The 15,298-nt window shown below is 49.5% G+C and overlaps 1 protein-coding gene across 1 annotated transcript; it reads right to left on the reverse strand.

The window, feature by feature from the left end:
• Nucleotides 1-12,304: 12,304 nt before the first annotated feature.
• On the reverse strand, nt 12,305-14,872 carry LOC311373294 (arginine--tRNA ligase, cytoplasmic-like). Its single transcript, XM_084490084.1, has 4 exons — nt 14,770-14,872; nt 14,102-14,273; nt 13,441-13,688; nt 12,305-12,454 (listed from the first exon to the last, which is right to left on the reverse strand). The coding sequence occupies exons 1-3, from the start codon at nt 14,833-14,835 to the stop codon at nt 13,558-13,560; spliced, it is 369 nt and encodes a 122-aa protein (XP_084346210.1). The 5' UTR covers nt 14,836-14,872; the 3' UTR covers nt 12,305-12,454; nt 13,441-13,557.
• Nucleotides 14,873-15,298: the final 426 nt, after the last annotated feature.

A 15,298-nucleotide genomic window follows, 5' to 3' on the forward strand; every position in this document is an offset into this window, starting at 1 on the left:
CTTCGATTTCACCCAAGGCTGAATTAAAAGTACATGTTTTTCTAAATGTGGGACATTAACGAGGTTGTAAAGTAGTAACTTCGGGCACATCTGTCAAAATAAATGTTTTTTTTCTCCCGACGTGTTTACGATCTTTATTCATTCATTGCGCCGCGGCAGGGGATGCCGTACACGGACAGGCGGCGGAGGGGCTGCTCCGGCGGGAGAAAGATGTTTTCAGTAGACTCCTGTCAACTCACTTCGGGTCGGTGATTTATTTAAAAAGCTGGCGCAGAAGATGGAGGAAGCCGGTGTCGTGCCAATGTAGTAACCCCCTATAAGGAGTGTATCATCATCAACATGCATTCAGCACACACTACGCTTCGATTTCACCCAAGGCTGAATTAAAAGTACATGTTTTTCTAAATGTTGCTCATCAACAAGGTTGATAAGTAGTAACTACAATCTTTAATTATTCATTGCTCCGCGGCCGAACTGACGGGGGTATTCTCTGATATTATGAATCTTACAGACTGCGTCGGGTTCTCCGACTCTGGTACTTCCACAACAAGTAAAGACTCCTAGTGGGGTTTATCTCGCCCATGGAGGAAATTTAATTGGGGGAAATTAACTTTGGCTTTGACTCTCTGAAGTTCAGATTGAAACGAACATGGAGGGGAGAAAGCGATGTTTGAGCATACGACCGAGAGATCGGAACAATGGAGCGTCGGAGAAATGATATGGAGCCGAAGTGAACTGACAGCCGTCTACTGAAAACATCTTTCTCGAATGCCGCCTGAGTTTGTTGTTGCTGGTGACGTAAAAAGGTCAACTGGTGGCTCTATTACGACTAGTTGAAATGGATACAGTGCCACCTATCGTACCGGGGAATGACATGCTTCGGCCAATGAATCGATTTACTCACTGCCATGTATACGTGGACAATTGCAGTTGTCCAATTGCCGAGCATAGTCGAACTACTATGGCTTTAATCGGATTAAGCTGTGCATGTAAACGTACTGAGTGAGCTACAGGTGCAGTGAGTTACAGGTGCAGTGAGTTACAGGTGCAGTGAGCTACAGGTGCAGTGAGCTACAGGAGCAGTGAGCTACAGGAGCAGTGAGCTACAGGAGCAGTGAGCTACAGGAGCAGTGAGTGACATGATGTTGCTGGAGCACGCTGCTTCTAGGAACGTTGCTTCTCCTCTCCGGGAGAGAACTCCGGGAGAGGAGCGTTCTGCTGTCTGGGTGGGCTGGCTGGCTGGCTGGCTGGCTGTGTGTGTGTGTGTGTGTGTGTGTGTGTGTGTGTGTGTGTGTGTGTGTGTGTGAGTGAGAGCATTTGTGTGTATGCGTCTGTGTCTCGCTCTCATACACAAACACCTGCAGGAAACACGATTTGACGAACAGAGAAATGTATTTTTCTATGAAATCTAAGAGTGCTGCGTGTGTGTTTGTGTGTGTGTGCAGGGGGGGGGGGGGGGGGGCTGGGGGTGGGGGGGGTTGACGGATCTTGATCTGCTCCACTTCCCTAGACACACACCACCACCCCCCCCCCCTCTGCTGTCCTGGGATGATAAAGTCCCAGAACAACAACACAACTCAACCACGTTGGAGTCTGCTCCTCTGCACCGTGTGTCGCTGGCTGCGATGACATCAGTGCTGGCTCCGTGACCACATCACACTGGCCGCGTGACGGTGACGTCACGCGGCCAGTGTGATGACGTCACCGGCTACGTGAGGACCTTGCTTTAGGGTAGGTCCTGAGGCTCTGAAGGAGATTAGAAGTGGTTAAGATGGATTGCTGTCACTGCACCCTTTAGAATGTGAACAGGTAAACAACCGCATCCAAACAAACAGAAACAAAAGCTGTCATGTCCCGCATCGCCGGTACATATGGTGTGGGGGCGTTGTTCCCATCATGCATTTCTTCTCTCCCGACTATCCACCACAACTGATACCTTACTACCAGTTATTCTAATTGAATACGGTACCATTTACATGGTGGTCGTCCAGCGAGCAGACCCTCTGATCCAGAGAGGCAGGAGCGAACCGGAGTGAACCCAGCCGCCAGAGAAACGCTGCCTCACTCTCAGAAGAATTCCTGGAGAGAGAGGAGAGAGAGAGAGAGAGAGAGAGAGAGAGAGAGAGAGAGAGAGAGAGAGAGAGAGAGCAGCGCGACGTGAACCTAAACCGAACCGGCGTTAATCTCATCCTGCGTGACCGCCGTCCGCACGCGCTGTGACAGCCGCCCCCGCCCCCCTCCTCGTTCCCAGTGTTCGCTCCGGAGCCCGGAGTACCGCGTCGGGAGCAACAACAAGAACCCGAATCGAACGGACGCTCCAGAGCCCCCCTCACCACCCCCCCCTCACACACACACAGGCCCCCAGCCTATCAGGGATTAGAAGGCTCCCCGGAGGTGTTTAGCCCCGACACGGCCGTGTGCCCGGGGCCAGGGCGGGGCCCCGAACACCCCCCCCCCCCGCCCCCCCCCCGGGTCTCCTGAGACCCCGGCAGAACACTCGGGCCCTCGGCCCCCGGCATCGATCCTGGCGGCCGAGGGGCGGCTGCTGCTGCGGGCTGATAAAGGCCGGCCGTCCGTTTGACGCTCCGCGGGACGGCCAGCGTCCAGCGAGGAGAGAGAGACGTTGGAAATTTCTCGCTCCGCTGATGCGTGAGTCGACACGCGCGCACGCCTCCTTCCTGCCACTTTGACATTCCGCAAGCGCGCACGCACACGCACACACACACAGGAGTGCGCGCACACACATATGTACACACATGCACGGGGGCGCCGCGCGCACACACACATACAGACACACACACACCCATGTACGCACACACACACACACACACACACACACACACACACACACACACACACACACACACGCAAACGCATGTACACACACGCATGTACACACACCAGACACACATGCATACACCCATGTATGCACACACACACAATCACAGACACACATTCACACACACTCACACACACATGTACACACTCACACACTCACACACACACACACACACACACACTCACACAGATTGGCGTCACCATCACATCAGCATACTGTCCTCACACGCCCCCACAGACCGCGGCCGCTATCTGTCCTCAGCACACACCGCTGTCCCGTCCAGACCCAGCTGGCCCCGCCCCCACACCTCCACCCCCACACACACCTCCACACACATCTCCGCCACCACACACACCTCCACCCCCACACACACCTCCACCCCCACACACACCTCCACCCCCACACACACCTCCACCCCCACACACACCTCCACACACACACACCTCCACCCCCACACCTCCACCACCCCACACACACCTCCGCCCCCACACCTCCACCCCCACACCTCCACCCCCACACCTTCACCCCCACACACACCTCCGCCCCCACACCTCCACCCCCACACACACCTCCGCCCCCACACCTCCACCCCCACACCTCCACCCCCACACCTTCACCCCCACACACACCTCCACCCCCACACACACCTCCGCCCCCACACACACCTTCACCCCCACACACATCTCCACCCACACACCTCCACCCCCACACCTCCACCCCCACACACACCTCCGCCCCCACACACACCTCCACCCCCACACCTCCACCCCCACACCTTCACCCCCACACACACCTCCGCCCCCACACACACCTCCGCCCCCACACCTCCACCCCCACACACACCTCCACCTCCACACACACCTCCACCCCCACACACACCTCCACCCCCACCCCTCCACCCCCACACACACCTCCGCCCCCACACACACCTCCACCTCCACACCTCCACCCCCACACCTCCACCTCCACACCTTCGCCCCCACCCCTCCACCCCCACACACACCTCCACCCCACACACACCTCCACCTCCACCCCTCCACCCCCACACTGGGCCCTTTGTATCATCTAGACCCACCTGGCCCTGGTCCCCAAACACACCTCTGTTTGTCCAGACCCACCTGGTCTCTGGCCCCCCGTCTGCTGGCCGGGTTCTCTGCAGGAAGCTGAGGTTCTCTGCAGGAAGCTGAGGTTCTCTGCAGGAAGCTGACGACCCGATCAGGGACCCGTCTGATCCTGACCACCATTTTTTATTGTTTAGCGATTTGACGCTTTCTCGTGTTGTTCGGTGAGTCGCACAAACGTCCTGCTGAGGAGGAAATGACATCATACTGATTATCAACCCACCCTTAAACTAACGCTACCCTCCTCCTTATAGTGTTACTCTCTCTCTCCCCCCCCCTCTCTCTCCCCCTCTCTCTCTCTCTCTCTCTCTCTCTCTCTCTCTTTCTCTCTCTCCCTCTCTCTCTCTCTCTCTCTCTCTCTCTCTCTCTCTCTCTCTCTCTCTCTCTCTCTCTCTCTCGTCCTTTGTTCTGCTCTGTTTCTCTTACTTCTCTTGCCTTCCAAAGAAATCAATACAAACACGCATGCACGCGCACACACAGACGCACACAGAAACACACGCACAAATACAGACATAAACGGGGACAGGCACACATAAACACACACACAAATAGACATAAAAAGGGACACACAAAGAAACGCACATAAACTTCCAGAAACACACACAAATCCAGACATAAACAGGGACACAAAAACTCACAAATCAATTGGCCCACTACACCAACATAGATGTAATGTATACATTAAAAACATGGATGTATTAATTTCCTTCCATTCATCCATTAATAACAACCATGTTGTTAATACACTGATAACATACATTAAGTACATCCTTGTTATTAATGTATTAATACATACATTATTAACATGAATGTTATTAATGTATTAACACATTAATACATTAACAGTATTAATGTTAACAGTACATTAACTGTAACTGTGACCGGGTTAGGCAACGAATCAAAATCGATCAGAAATATGTGTATATGTGTTTCTAATGATTTTACTCTATTGTGTATCTGCTGCAAAAAACACTCCTAGATTCACAATGACGCCACTGATGACCTTGAGTTCTTAGCAATTACCTCCAACCATAATCCCTCTCCATCATCTAACCCTCCCCTCCTCCACCTCCCCAAACCGTACACGTAAATGCTATCCCTGCGTCCTGATAGGACGACGTCTCCAGGAGGCATGGCCAGAGGACACCAGGTTGTCGTGGCGTCGAAGCAGAGGACCCGAGGAGGCTCGGGGGGGCGGGGGGGGGGATTGTTTTTAATGTCCCCATAAACCAGCAGGAGCCGCAGACTGTGTTTACTGTGCAGGCTCGTGGGTGGGGACCATCGCTGTCATATTTCTATCTAGAAAAGAGCTTCAAAAGTCGAGATCTTTAGTGCGAGGCGATAACTTGGTGGTCCCACGCCCAGAAGTTATACGAGCACCGTCCGCGAGCAGAGGTGAAGTAAGTAGAGGCACAATGAAAGACAGAGAGGAGTCGTAAAGATATTCCACCGGAGCCCACCTTATATCAGCTAAAGTAGTCATAAAAAACAGAACCACAGGCGACGTGTTCCCACTGCTCTGTACCATCGGATCATGAGAGAAGACAGAACACAGGTGTACTCCATTATCTGATGAGGACGAGTTCCTAACCGGGGGACGGAGGTCATTTGACCTGACCAGGCGGGGTCATATCAGTGACCCCTAGTGGAGGATGAAGAAACCGGAGAGAAGGTTGATCAAACCGCTCGTAACCGGGAAACCTCCAACATGGTAACCTGGAAAGCCCAAACATGGCAACCTGGAAACCCCAAACATGGCAACCTGGATCCTCCCAACATGGCAACCTGGCCACCCCTAACATGGCAACCTGGAAACCCCTAACCTGGCAACCTGGAACCCCCAAACATGGCAACCTGGCCACCCCTAACATGGCAACCTGGAAACCCCTAACCTGGCAACTTGGAACCCCACAAAATGGTATCCTGGCCACCCTCAACATGGTACCTAGCCAACCCCAACATGGCAACCTGCAACCCCCCAACATGGAAACCTGGAAACCTCCAACATGGCAACGTCATACCTCATGAGGAGGTCTGGAGGAGGTCTAGAGGAGGTCTAGAGGAGGTCTAGAGGAGGTCTGGAGGAGGTCTAGAGGAGGTCTGGAGGAGGTCTAGAGGAGGTCTGGAGGTCTAGAGGAGGTCTGGAGGAGGTCTGGAGGAGGTCTGGAGGAGGTATAGAGGAGGTCTGGAGGAGGTATAGAGGAGGTCTAGAGGAGGTCTGGAGGAGGTCTGGAGGTCTAGAGGAGGTCTAGAGGAGGTCTGGAGGTCTAGAGGAGGTCTGGAGGTCTAGAGGAGGTATAGAGGAGGTCTGGAGGAGGTCTGGAGGAGGTCTGGAGGAGGTATAGAGGAGGTCTGGAGGAGGTCTGGAGGAGGTCTGGAGGTCTAGAGGAGGTCTGGAGGAGGTCTGGAGGTCTAGAGGAGGTCTGGAGGAGGTCTAGAGGAGGTCTGGAGGTCTAGAGGAGGTCTGGAGGTCTAGAGGAGGTATAGAGGAGGTCTGGAGGTCTGGAGGAGGTCTGGAGGAGGTCTGGAGGAGGTCTGGAGGAGGTATAGAGGAGGTCTGGAGGAGGTCTGGAGGAGGTCTGGAGGTCTAGAGGAGGTCTGGAGGAGGTCTGGAGGAGGTCTGGAGGAGGTTTAGAGGAGGTCTGGAGGAGGTATAGAGGAGGTCTGGAGGAGGTCTGGAGGAGGTCTGGAGGTCTAGAGGAGGTCTGGAGGAGGTCTGGAGGAGGTCTGGAGGAGGTTTAGAGGAGGTCTGGAGGTGGTCTCTTGGTCCTCACTCATCTTGAGCGTCAGAAGATGGAGAGTGTGTCAGTGGAGGATGGTGCGTTGGGGAGAGTTGGGGGAGAGTTGGGGGAGAGTTGCTCGCTCACTAAGAGGACGACGATGATAGGCTGCCAGCTCCCCCCTTCCTCGCAGCCTGTTTCCATGGTTACTTCTGACTTTGAAGATATCAGTGGATTGAGAGAGTGGTGAGGCGGAGAGTGAGAAGGGGAGGAGAGGAAAGAGAGTGAGAGGACAGAGAGGAGGTGAGGAGATGAAGAAAAGGAGGAAGAGGAGGGGATGAGAGAGGGGAGGTCGGAGAGGAACGAGAGAGAGGAGGGGAGGAGAGAGGAGGGACAGAGTGGTCGGGAGGAGAGAGAAATACAGAAAGAGAAGGGAAGAACAAAAGAAGAGTTGAATGTACCACGCTGTAAACACATCACGTGTACCACACTGAGTAAACACATCACATTAATTAATTAAATATTGTAGAGTAGAGTAGAGGTCCACGCGGACTGGATGATCCAATACCAATATTCAATACATACTCATATTTAGTATATCCAAATATTCAAGATGAACTATTAATATATACTTATATTCACTATGTACTTATATTCAATGTGTACTCATATTTAATAAATACTGATATTCAACATGTACCTATAATTAATATATAGTAATACTCAACATGAACTTATAACAAATATTTAGGGGAGAGTGGGTAAGATGAGCCAGTGGGTAAGTTGACACACCCCCTGTATTTAGGCAACTGTACACTTGTACAACTGTACATTTGTTGTAATTTGATCATCAATTCAGGAAGCACCCATCATTTATATCTGGCTGTGATGGAGAGAAGCACACGGTAAAGTTGCGAGTATGTTTTTTTCACTTTGCTTGTCAAAGTAAGTTTTTAACATATCACATATAATGACTGCTGAAATTATGATTTATTCATGCCTAAAAATAGGTCATATATTTTGGTGATTTGCCAAGGTATAAAACCATGGTAATAATTTAGATAAAGATTTGCCTGAATTGTTAACTAGGCAGTTTGTGCCATTGAGCCAGTCGTTCATCTTACCCCACCATGATGTACTGATGTTAAGTTAAGTCTCTAAAGTATAAAGTGGTATTTCAAAGTAGTATTACACAACTGGTTTGGTTTTTCATATTTTAAACCGATCGTAGAAAAGCGATCATGCCAATTAAGAGAGATAAAGGAGGTGGAGAGAGCAGCCGCTGATCCATCAGAGAAGTGTCAAAATACAGAATTACTGACTGCTTTTATATTTTTTAAAGTTACCTTAAGCAAATATATAAGACTATTTTGAAAAGGAAAATGCATTCAACCTTTCTTTTTCTTTTTTTTGTCTTTGTTTGTCTGTCTGTCAGACTGTTTCATTACACTTTGCACTGTTCATTTTTGTCTTTTGTATTTTTATTTTATGCCAGTTACTACATTCAATGTAAAAAAAAAAAGTTGAAAAAGTAAATTGGTCAATTTACCCCCAGATGGTTCAACTTACCCATACGCCGGGGCCACAACACCACTTCTTTCTTATCATTTTGATTGACAGGGGACATCCTGAAGTAAAGCTAGATGTTTTCATTTTACTTCTGTCTCATTTTTCCTTCCCTAGGGGACAAGATAAGTAAAAATTGGCTCATCTTACCCCACTCTCCTCTACTTAAATTTAATATGGACTTTGTTTTGCTCTTTCGTCTTGTTTACCGTCGGAACACCTCACCCTAAACTCAGATGCACTCTGGTGCACAGGTTATTTCGTAACAGATTTCAGAGAGTAAAGGTGTTGGATTCGGTGCTCTCGTAGCCATGGTAACATATCAAAGCTGTTCTCAAGGGCCTGGTACAGCCGCAGCCTTGTGATTCCACTTCCACCCAATTACACTTGAAGCGGCCCACAAAAGGGTTGCATGGTTAGTGTTTGTTAGTGGTTACCAGCCACAAAGCTACCGCAGACCACTGGGGAGCATGGGCAGAGCCCCTGAAGACCAGCAGGTCCTCTCTGTCGCTGAACAGCAGTATGAAAGGTCCTGTTGGGTTCTCTGGTGAACGCCTGAAGACCAGCAGGTCCTCTCTGTTGTTGAACAGCAGTATGAAAGGTCCTGTTGGGTTCTCTGTGATTGACAGGAAGACATTCTGGCAGTACATTGCGCCACCGATGCCAATGCAGCACGAGACTTGATGGAGTCCACTAATGAGATCACGGCTTAATTAGCTTAACGATTGGATCTTAATGAGCTGCTAAATCTGATTGATTGAGCTCTAACGAGGCTGCATATTATAATAATATAACGAGCTGCCATAATCGTCAACTCTCTTCCAATAATCACAATAAAAGAATATGCTTAGCACTCATCTTTCTCCTCCCTCTGGACCTGGCTGGGTCTCTTAAGGCTGACCACACGTCCTTTGGATAAGGTTTCAATTAATCAATCTCAAGTAACCAAGCAGGCCCATGCATGGTCGGGCCTGTAGCCACATGCACGCCGCTGGACCGGATGACTTCAGCACTCCTACTTGGATTCTTGTGAGATGGTTCTTCTTGATTACCTTCATGACCTGTAAGTTTCAAACTAATTATTATCTAATGATGAATGCAAACTTTTAATTAGAAATCTGCTCATATGAAGGAGGAGAGGAATTGCTTGGTTCCTCAGACATTTAATGCCTAATCGTCTGTGTTGTCTGATCAAGGGAGCGAGGGAGAGCGTTTGTAAAGACTTCACAAAGCTATTTCACGTTGTTTAAAGGGGCTGATAACTAAACTGAAATTGTGTTTTTCTATCTGTAGAATTCTGTTGGGTTTCCATTCCATATTCAGTTTCATATCGGCTATTGGAAAAACTGGGAAGTATTCCTTTTTTTTGTATGTTCAATAGCGTTTGAATTATTCACAAATTAGATCAATGGTTAATAGTTGTGTGATCGGGGGACCATGGGGAACGATTGACTTCCATGTCTGGAATATTTTATGGGAATACAAAGAAGAGTTAGAGCTTCCCTACATCATCGCTGAGAGCTCAGCTTCATTTCTGCTGTCCGCATCTCAAATTCAATTTACAGCAAAAATTATGTCAACGATATGCAAGCGTTTATTAAAATAGGACCATTCTGATAGGTCTCAAATATTCCAGGATCCGGTCGCTTTCAGACCATGTGACCCAGAAGAGACAGACTTCAATGTCTTCTTTGATGTGTTCCCTTCAATTTAAATCTTTTCCTTTGCCCCTTTCGAAAAGGTTTCTTACTTTTTAGATCAAAATTCACAAATGAATAGACGAGGTTGAAAGGAAAAATGTAAAAAGGAAAGGTGGTTGATTGGAAGGGACACATCACAGAGGTTAACACAGGCCTCAGACGATGGGAACCCTTTGTCCCAGAGACATATTTAGATTTCATATTGGAGACCTAGTGACCTAGGAATGTCAAAGGGGGTTTTATTGTAATAAATGCACGCATAACTTGCTTGAAGTCAGAGATGATGGCAAAGTTTAAATGGATGTTGGACCTCTAAGCGATTAAATAGGAAATGGAATCACTGTTAAAATAAAGTTTGGCAGAAATATAAATCAAAGAAGGATCTTCATGATCCCCTGATCACAGCTATTAACCAAAAGAAAAGATGAACCCGCCTGATATCCAAAATGAAAGCTCCTTTAGTAGTCCACTACCCCCCTTAGTCCTAGTCTGGTCTTACTGTAGTCCACTTCCCAACTGGCCTTACTGTAGTCCACTACCCCCCTGGTCCCAGTCTGGTCTTACTGTAGTCCACTACCCCCCTGGTCCCAGTCTGGTCTTACTGTAGTCCACTACCCCCCTGGTCCCAGTCTGGTGTTACTGTAGTCCACTACCCCCCTGGTCCCAGTCTGGTGTTACTGTAGTCCACTACCCCCCTGGTCCCAGCATGGTGTTACTGTAGTCCACTACCCCCCTGGTCCCAGTCTGGTGTTACTGTAGTCCACTACCCCTCCCCCCCCCCCTCCCCGTCACAGCCTGCCATTAATAGAATACATCTGAAGGGTGAGTCTAATAAAGATTTGATTTCAAACGGTTTCATTTTTAATTGAAACTACAGAACTTGCTCAATAGTCACGGCAGAAGATGAGCATCATTTCCTGACCGTACATTATAATCTGCGTTCATTTCCTTTGAGTAGGCCTACACTTATTAATGAATTAATGGGGGGCGGTGGTTCACTGGGTAGAGCGTCACCATTAAGACCCAGCCCTTACCGCAGCGGTATGGATTCCTGCCCGTGGTCTTTTGCTGCATGTCTTCCCCTCTATCTCCCATACCTTCCTGTCTTACCCTACAATAATAAAGGATTAAACCTTCAAAAATAAATCTTTAAAAAGAAAAATTATTAAGTCAGGCATATCATGGAACTCCAAATTCACTACTCAGTTAGCTACCAATACGTGGTATTATTTGAATCCTCAGGACCAAAGAGTGTATAGGATATGAATCAACAGTATTTGGAAAACTTCAACATTGACGGAACAACAACCTGAGGAAGAATTGATGTTTCCAACTCTCGGATGTGACCTCCAGCCTCGAGGTCCCGCTCAGCCTCACCGTTCTCGTATCGCTATGGCAACACCTTTCAGAGCTGTGGACGTCTTAAGTAAGACAAAACTAATCGCATGACGCATGCGATTCATGCGTCACGAATCACATACCACGTCAACGGCAGTTTGGACCAATCATATGGAGCTCAGAGTTTCACTCGTTGCTGCTCATCCGTTTAGTTTCAAGTTCTCACACTAAACAGTCGATAAACTCGCCTCTACCTTCTCCGCTTAGCAGAAGCCGTCTCTTCATATTACCTGTGGCCTAACGTTTGAGATAGTTTGAATGGTTTTAAAGTTTGAGTGGATCCGTTTGGTTAGGCAGCACGGTGCCACGGTGGTTAAGCTCCACTGGGCCAGAAGGGGGCAGTGTTTCAGTGTTACATAGTTTCAGTGTTTCAGTGTTGCATGGTGTCCCAGTGTCCACGTGGTATCATGTTCCTGCTGCATGTTCCTGCGTTCCTTCCCCCTGTCAGACCTGCTGATTAATGTGTTAAAGTCTCTGCGGCGTAACTTTCTGCTGCAGGTATGAAGGGAGAGTGTGTGTGTGCGTGCATGCGCGTTTAATAGTGATGCATCTTCACTTCTGTAAAAGAGAAACGCAACCAGACGGCGGAGCAACCGGGATCTGTTGAAGGTCACTGCGATCACACACACACACACACACACACACACACACACACACACACACACACACACACACACACACACACACACACACACACACACACACACACACACACACACACAGGTGTTGTGTTTAGTAAAATAAAGAGTACAGCTGTTAGATACCGCAAGGTGTTTCTATGAATCTAAAGCGGTGTCTATAAACGGAACCTTAACTCCGCCTCGGAGAGAGCGATAGAACACTCCGGCGACAAGGTCACCCATAAGAGAGTGAGAGATGACACCATTAAAAGGAGGATCAACGATGAACGGAACGCCGGCGGCAGAACCGTTCTCAAGAAGGCGATCCGGAGCGGAGGAGTGGGTTTCAGTATTTATTGCGAGAGTTGCGAGCGGCGACATCACATCCTGCTGACGGGCGTGATGCCCAGGATGTCGAAGCCCTTCGCCATGATGGTCGCCGTGGCTTCACACAGCAGCATCCTCCACATGTTCACCGTCACCACCTCACCTAGAGAGAGAGAGAGAGAGAGAGAGAGAGAGAGAGAGAGAGAGAGACACAGACACATAGAAAAACACACAGGGAGAGGGAGAGACAGAGAGAGAGAGAAAAAAAGAGTGACAGAGGGAGGGGGGAGAGAGAGAGAGAGAGAGAGAAAAAAAGAGTGACAGAGGGAGGGGGGAGAGAGAGAGAGAGAGAGAGAGAGAGAGAGAAAAAAAGAGTGACAGAGGGAGGGGAGAGAGAGAGACACAGAGAGAGAGAGAGAGAGAGAGAGAGAGAGAGAGAGAGAGAGAGAGAGAGAAAAACACAGGGAGAGACAGAGAGAGAAAAAAAGAGTGACAGAGGGAGGGGAGAGAGAGAGACACAGAGAGAGAGAGAGAGAGAGAGAGAGAGAGAGAGAGAGAGAGAGAAAAAGAGTGACAGAGGGAGGGGAGAGAGAGAGACACAGAGAGAGAGAGAGAGAGAGAGAGAGAGAGAGAGAGAGAGAGAGAGAGAGAGAGAGAGAAAAACACAGGGAGAGACAGAGAGAGAAAAAAAGAGTGACAGAGGGAGGGGAGAGAGAGAGACACACACAGAGAGAGAGAGAGAGAGAGAGAGAGAGAGAGAGAGACAGAGAGAGAGAGAAAAAAGAGTGACAGAGGGAGGGGAGAGAGAGACACACAGAGAGAGAGAAAAAAGAGTGACAGAGGGAGGGGAGAGAGAGACACACAGAGAGAGAGAGAGACACAGAGAGAGAGAGAGAGAGAGAGAGAGAGAGACACAGAGAGAGAGAGAGAGAGAGAGAGAGAGAGAGAGAGAGAGAGAGAGAGAGAGAGAGAGAAAAACACACAGGGAGAGACAGAGAGACAGAGAGAGAGAGAGAGAGAGGGAGGAAGAGAGACATAGACAGAGAGAGAGAGCGAGGGGTTAACAACAGTCACCAAAGAGTCAACAGAGGAGATCAAACCCAGAGCAGAACCCCAGGCGGGCCCGGGGGTCCCCGGCCCCAGACGTACCGGTCTGCCGGTCCTTCTCCACGCAGTAGCAGCTGTCGTAGAACTCGGTGAAGGTGGTGGCCAGCTCGTACAGGTAGTCGCACAGGCCGTGCAGGAGCAGGTCCTCCAGGATCTTGTTCAGCACCTCGGGGAAGCGCAGGATGCACTTGCCCAGCTTCCACTCCTTCTCGTGGTCCAGCAGGATGGGGGTGGAGGCCGCCGCCGCCGCCAGCGCCCCGCCGTCCAGGCTGGCCAGCCGCGAGATGGACCTGAGGACCACCAGGGAGAGGGTTAGAGGACAACAATGGGGACCGTTACTGCAGCGGGGCTCTGCGGGGGGGCTTTTACTCTGGAGGACAGGGGTCACCAGAGGACTTTTACTCTGGAGGAGTGTGGTCACCAGAGGACTTTTAATCTGGAGGAGTGTGGTCACCAGAGGACTTTTACTCTGGAGGAGTGTTCTCATCAGAGGACTTTTACTCTGGAGGAGTGTTCTCCCCAGAGGACTTTTACTCTGGAGGATTGCTGTCACCAGAGGACTGGGTTTTCTGAACAGAGGACCTTTACTTTGAATGAGGGGTCTTAAGGGAGGAATCTTACGCTGACTTTTACTGTGAAGGAGGTTTCTCCCGGCAGTACTTTAGGCTGAGGAAGCAGAGTACTCTATGTGGAGGCCACTCACCTGATGCGTGTGAGTGCGTACAGCAGGTAGGCGGCGGTGTTCCCGCGGTCGTCAGCATCTTGTCGAAGGAGAACACGTAGTCGTTGATGCGGTTGTGGGAGAGGTCGGCGTACTTAATGCAGCCGAACGCCACCGACCGCTGGGCCTGGGTCAGCTCCTCCGGGGTCAGCACCTGGAGAACCACAGGGACATACCGTTAGCTTAGCTACCGCTAACCTAGCATAGCTACCGCTAACCTAGCATAGCACCTCCGGGGTCAGCACCTGGAGAACCACATCGACATACTGTTAGCATAGCTACCGCTAACCTAGCATAGCTCCCTTGGGCTCAGCACCTGGGGAACCACATCGAAATACTCTTAGCGTAGCTACCGCTAACCTAGCATAGCTACCGCTAACCTAGCATAGCATAGCTACCGCTAACCTGGCATTGCTCCTCTGGTCTCCGCACCTGGAGAACCACAGGGACATACCGTTAGCGTAGCTACCGCTAACTTAGCATAGCCCCTCTGGACTCAAAACACCAGGAGTACAACAGGTGCTTGCTAGCTACAGTGAGCATAGCGACAGTTTACCTAGAAACAGCTAGCACAGCTAAAGCTAACCTAGCTATCGCTCCTCTGGACATAACAGGTACATACTGTTAGCATAGCTAGAGCTAACTCGAACCTTGTCCCTCTCCTTGTCCAGCAGCTTGTCCATGGAGCGCTTCAGTCCCTCGTCCAGGAGATCCATGAGGCGCACGGTGTCCCCAGACCGGGTCTTAAACTTCTTCCTGGAAACACGAAACCAACAGAATATAAATATACTATAACTAAGATTGAATACACTTGAATAATAACAGCCTTCATCTTCACTGTAGCTCTGCTCTCAATATCCAATATCAGCACAACGCATTCAGCCACTGCCTGGTTCTCTACACACATTAGTATAGTGTTGGGCTGGGAAATAGTAGCATATCTAAGTATAGTATAGTGTTGGGCTGCTATGCCTTAGTATATATTAATATAGTATACATGAATATAGTATATATGAATAGAATATAGTGTTGGGCTGGTATGCCTTAGTATATATTAATATAGTATATATGAATAGAATATAGTGCTGGTGCAGTGTATATTAGTACATATTAGTATATATATTAATAAAGTGGGCCTTCCCGACTTATTATTTTCCAATAATGACCGTTGCTAAGCAT

This window comes from Micromesistius poutassou, assembly GCF_964030765.1.
Source record: "Micromesistius poutassou genome assembly, contig: SCAFFOLD_5550, whole genome shotgun sequence".
Classification (NCBI taxonomy): Eukaryota; Metazoa; Chordata; class Actinopteri; order Gadiformes; family Gadidae; genus Micromesistius; species Micromesistius poutassou.

Excerpts from the sequence above, each read along its gene's own strand:
- LOC311373294 (XM_084490084.1), bottom strand. The coding sequence starts at position 14,835 with ATGGATCTCCTGGACGAGGGACTGAAGCGCTCCATGGACAAGCTGCTG. Across the intron at positions 14,274-14,769 it reads TGGACAAGGAGAGGGACAAG|GTGCTGACCCCGGAGGAGCT; the intron begins GTTCGAGTTAGC and ends GTGGTTCTCCAG. Across the intron at positions 13,689-14,101 it reads TACGCACTCACACGCATCAG|GTCCATCTCGCGGCTGGCCA; the intron begins GTGAGTGGCCTC and ends GGTGGTCCTCAG.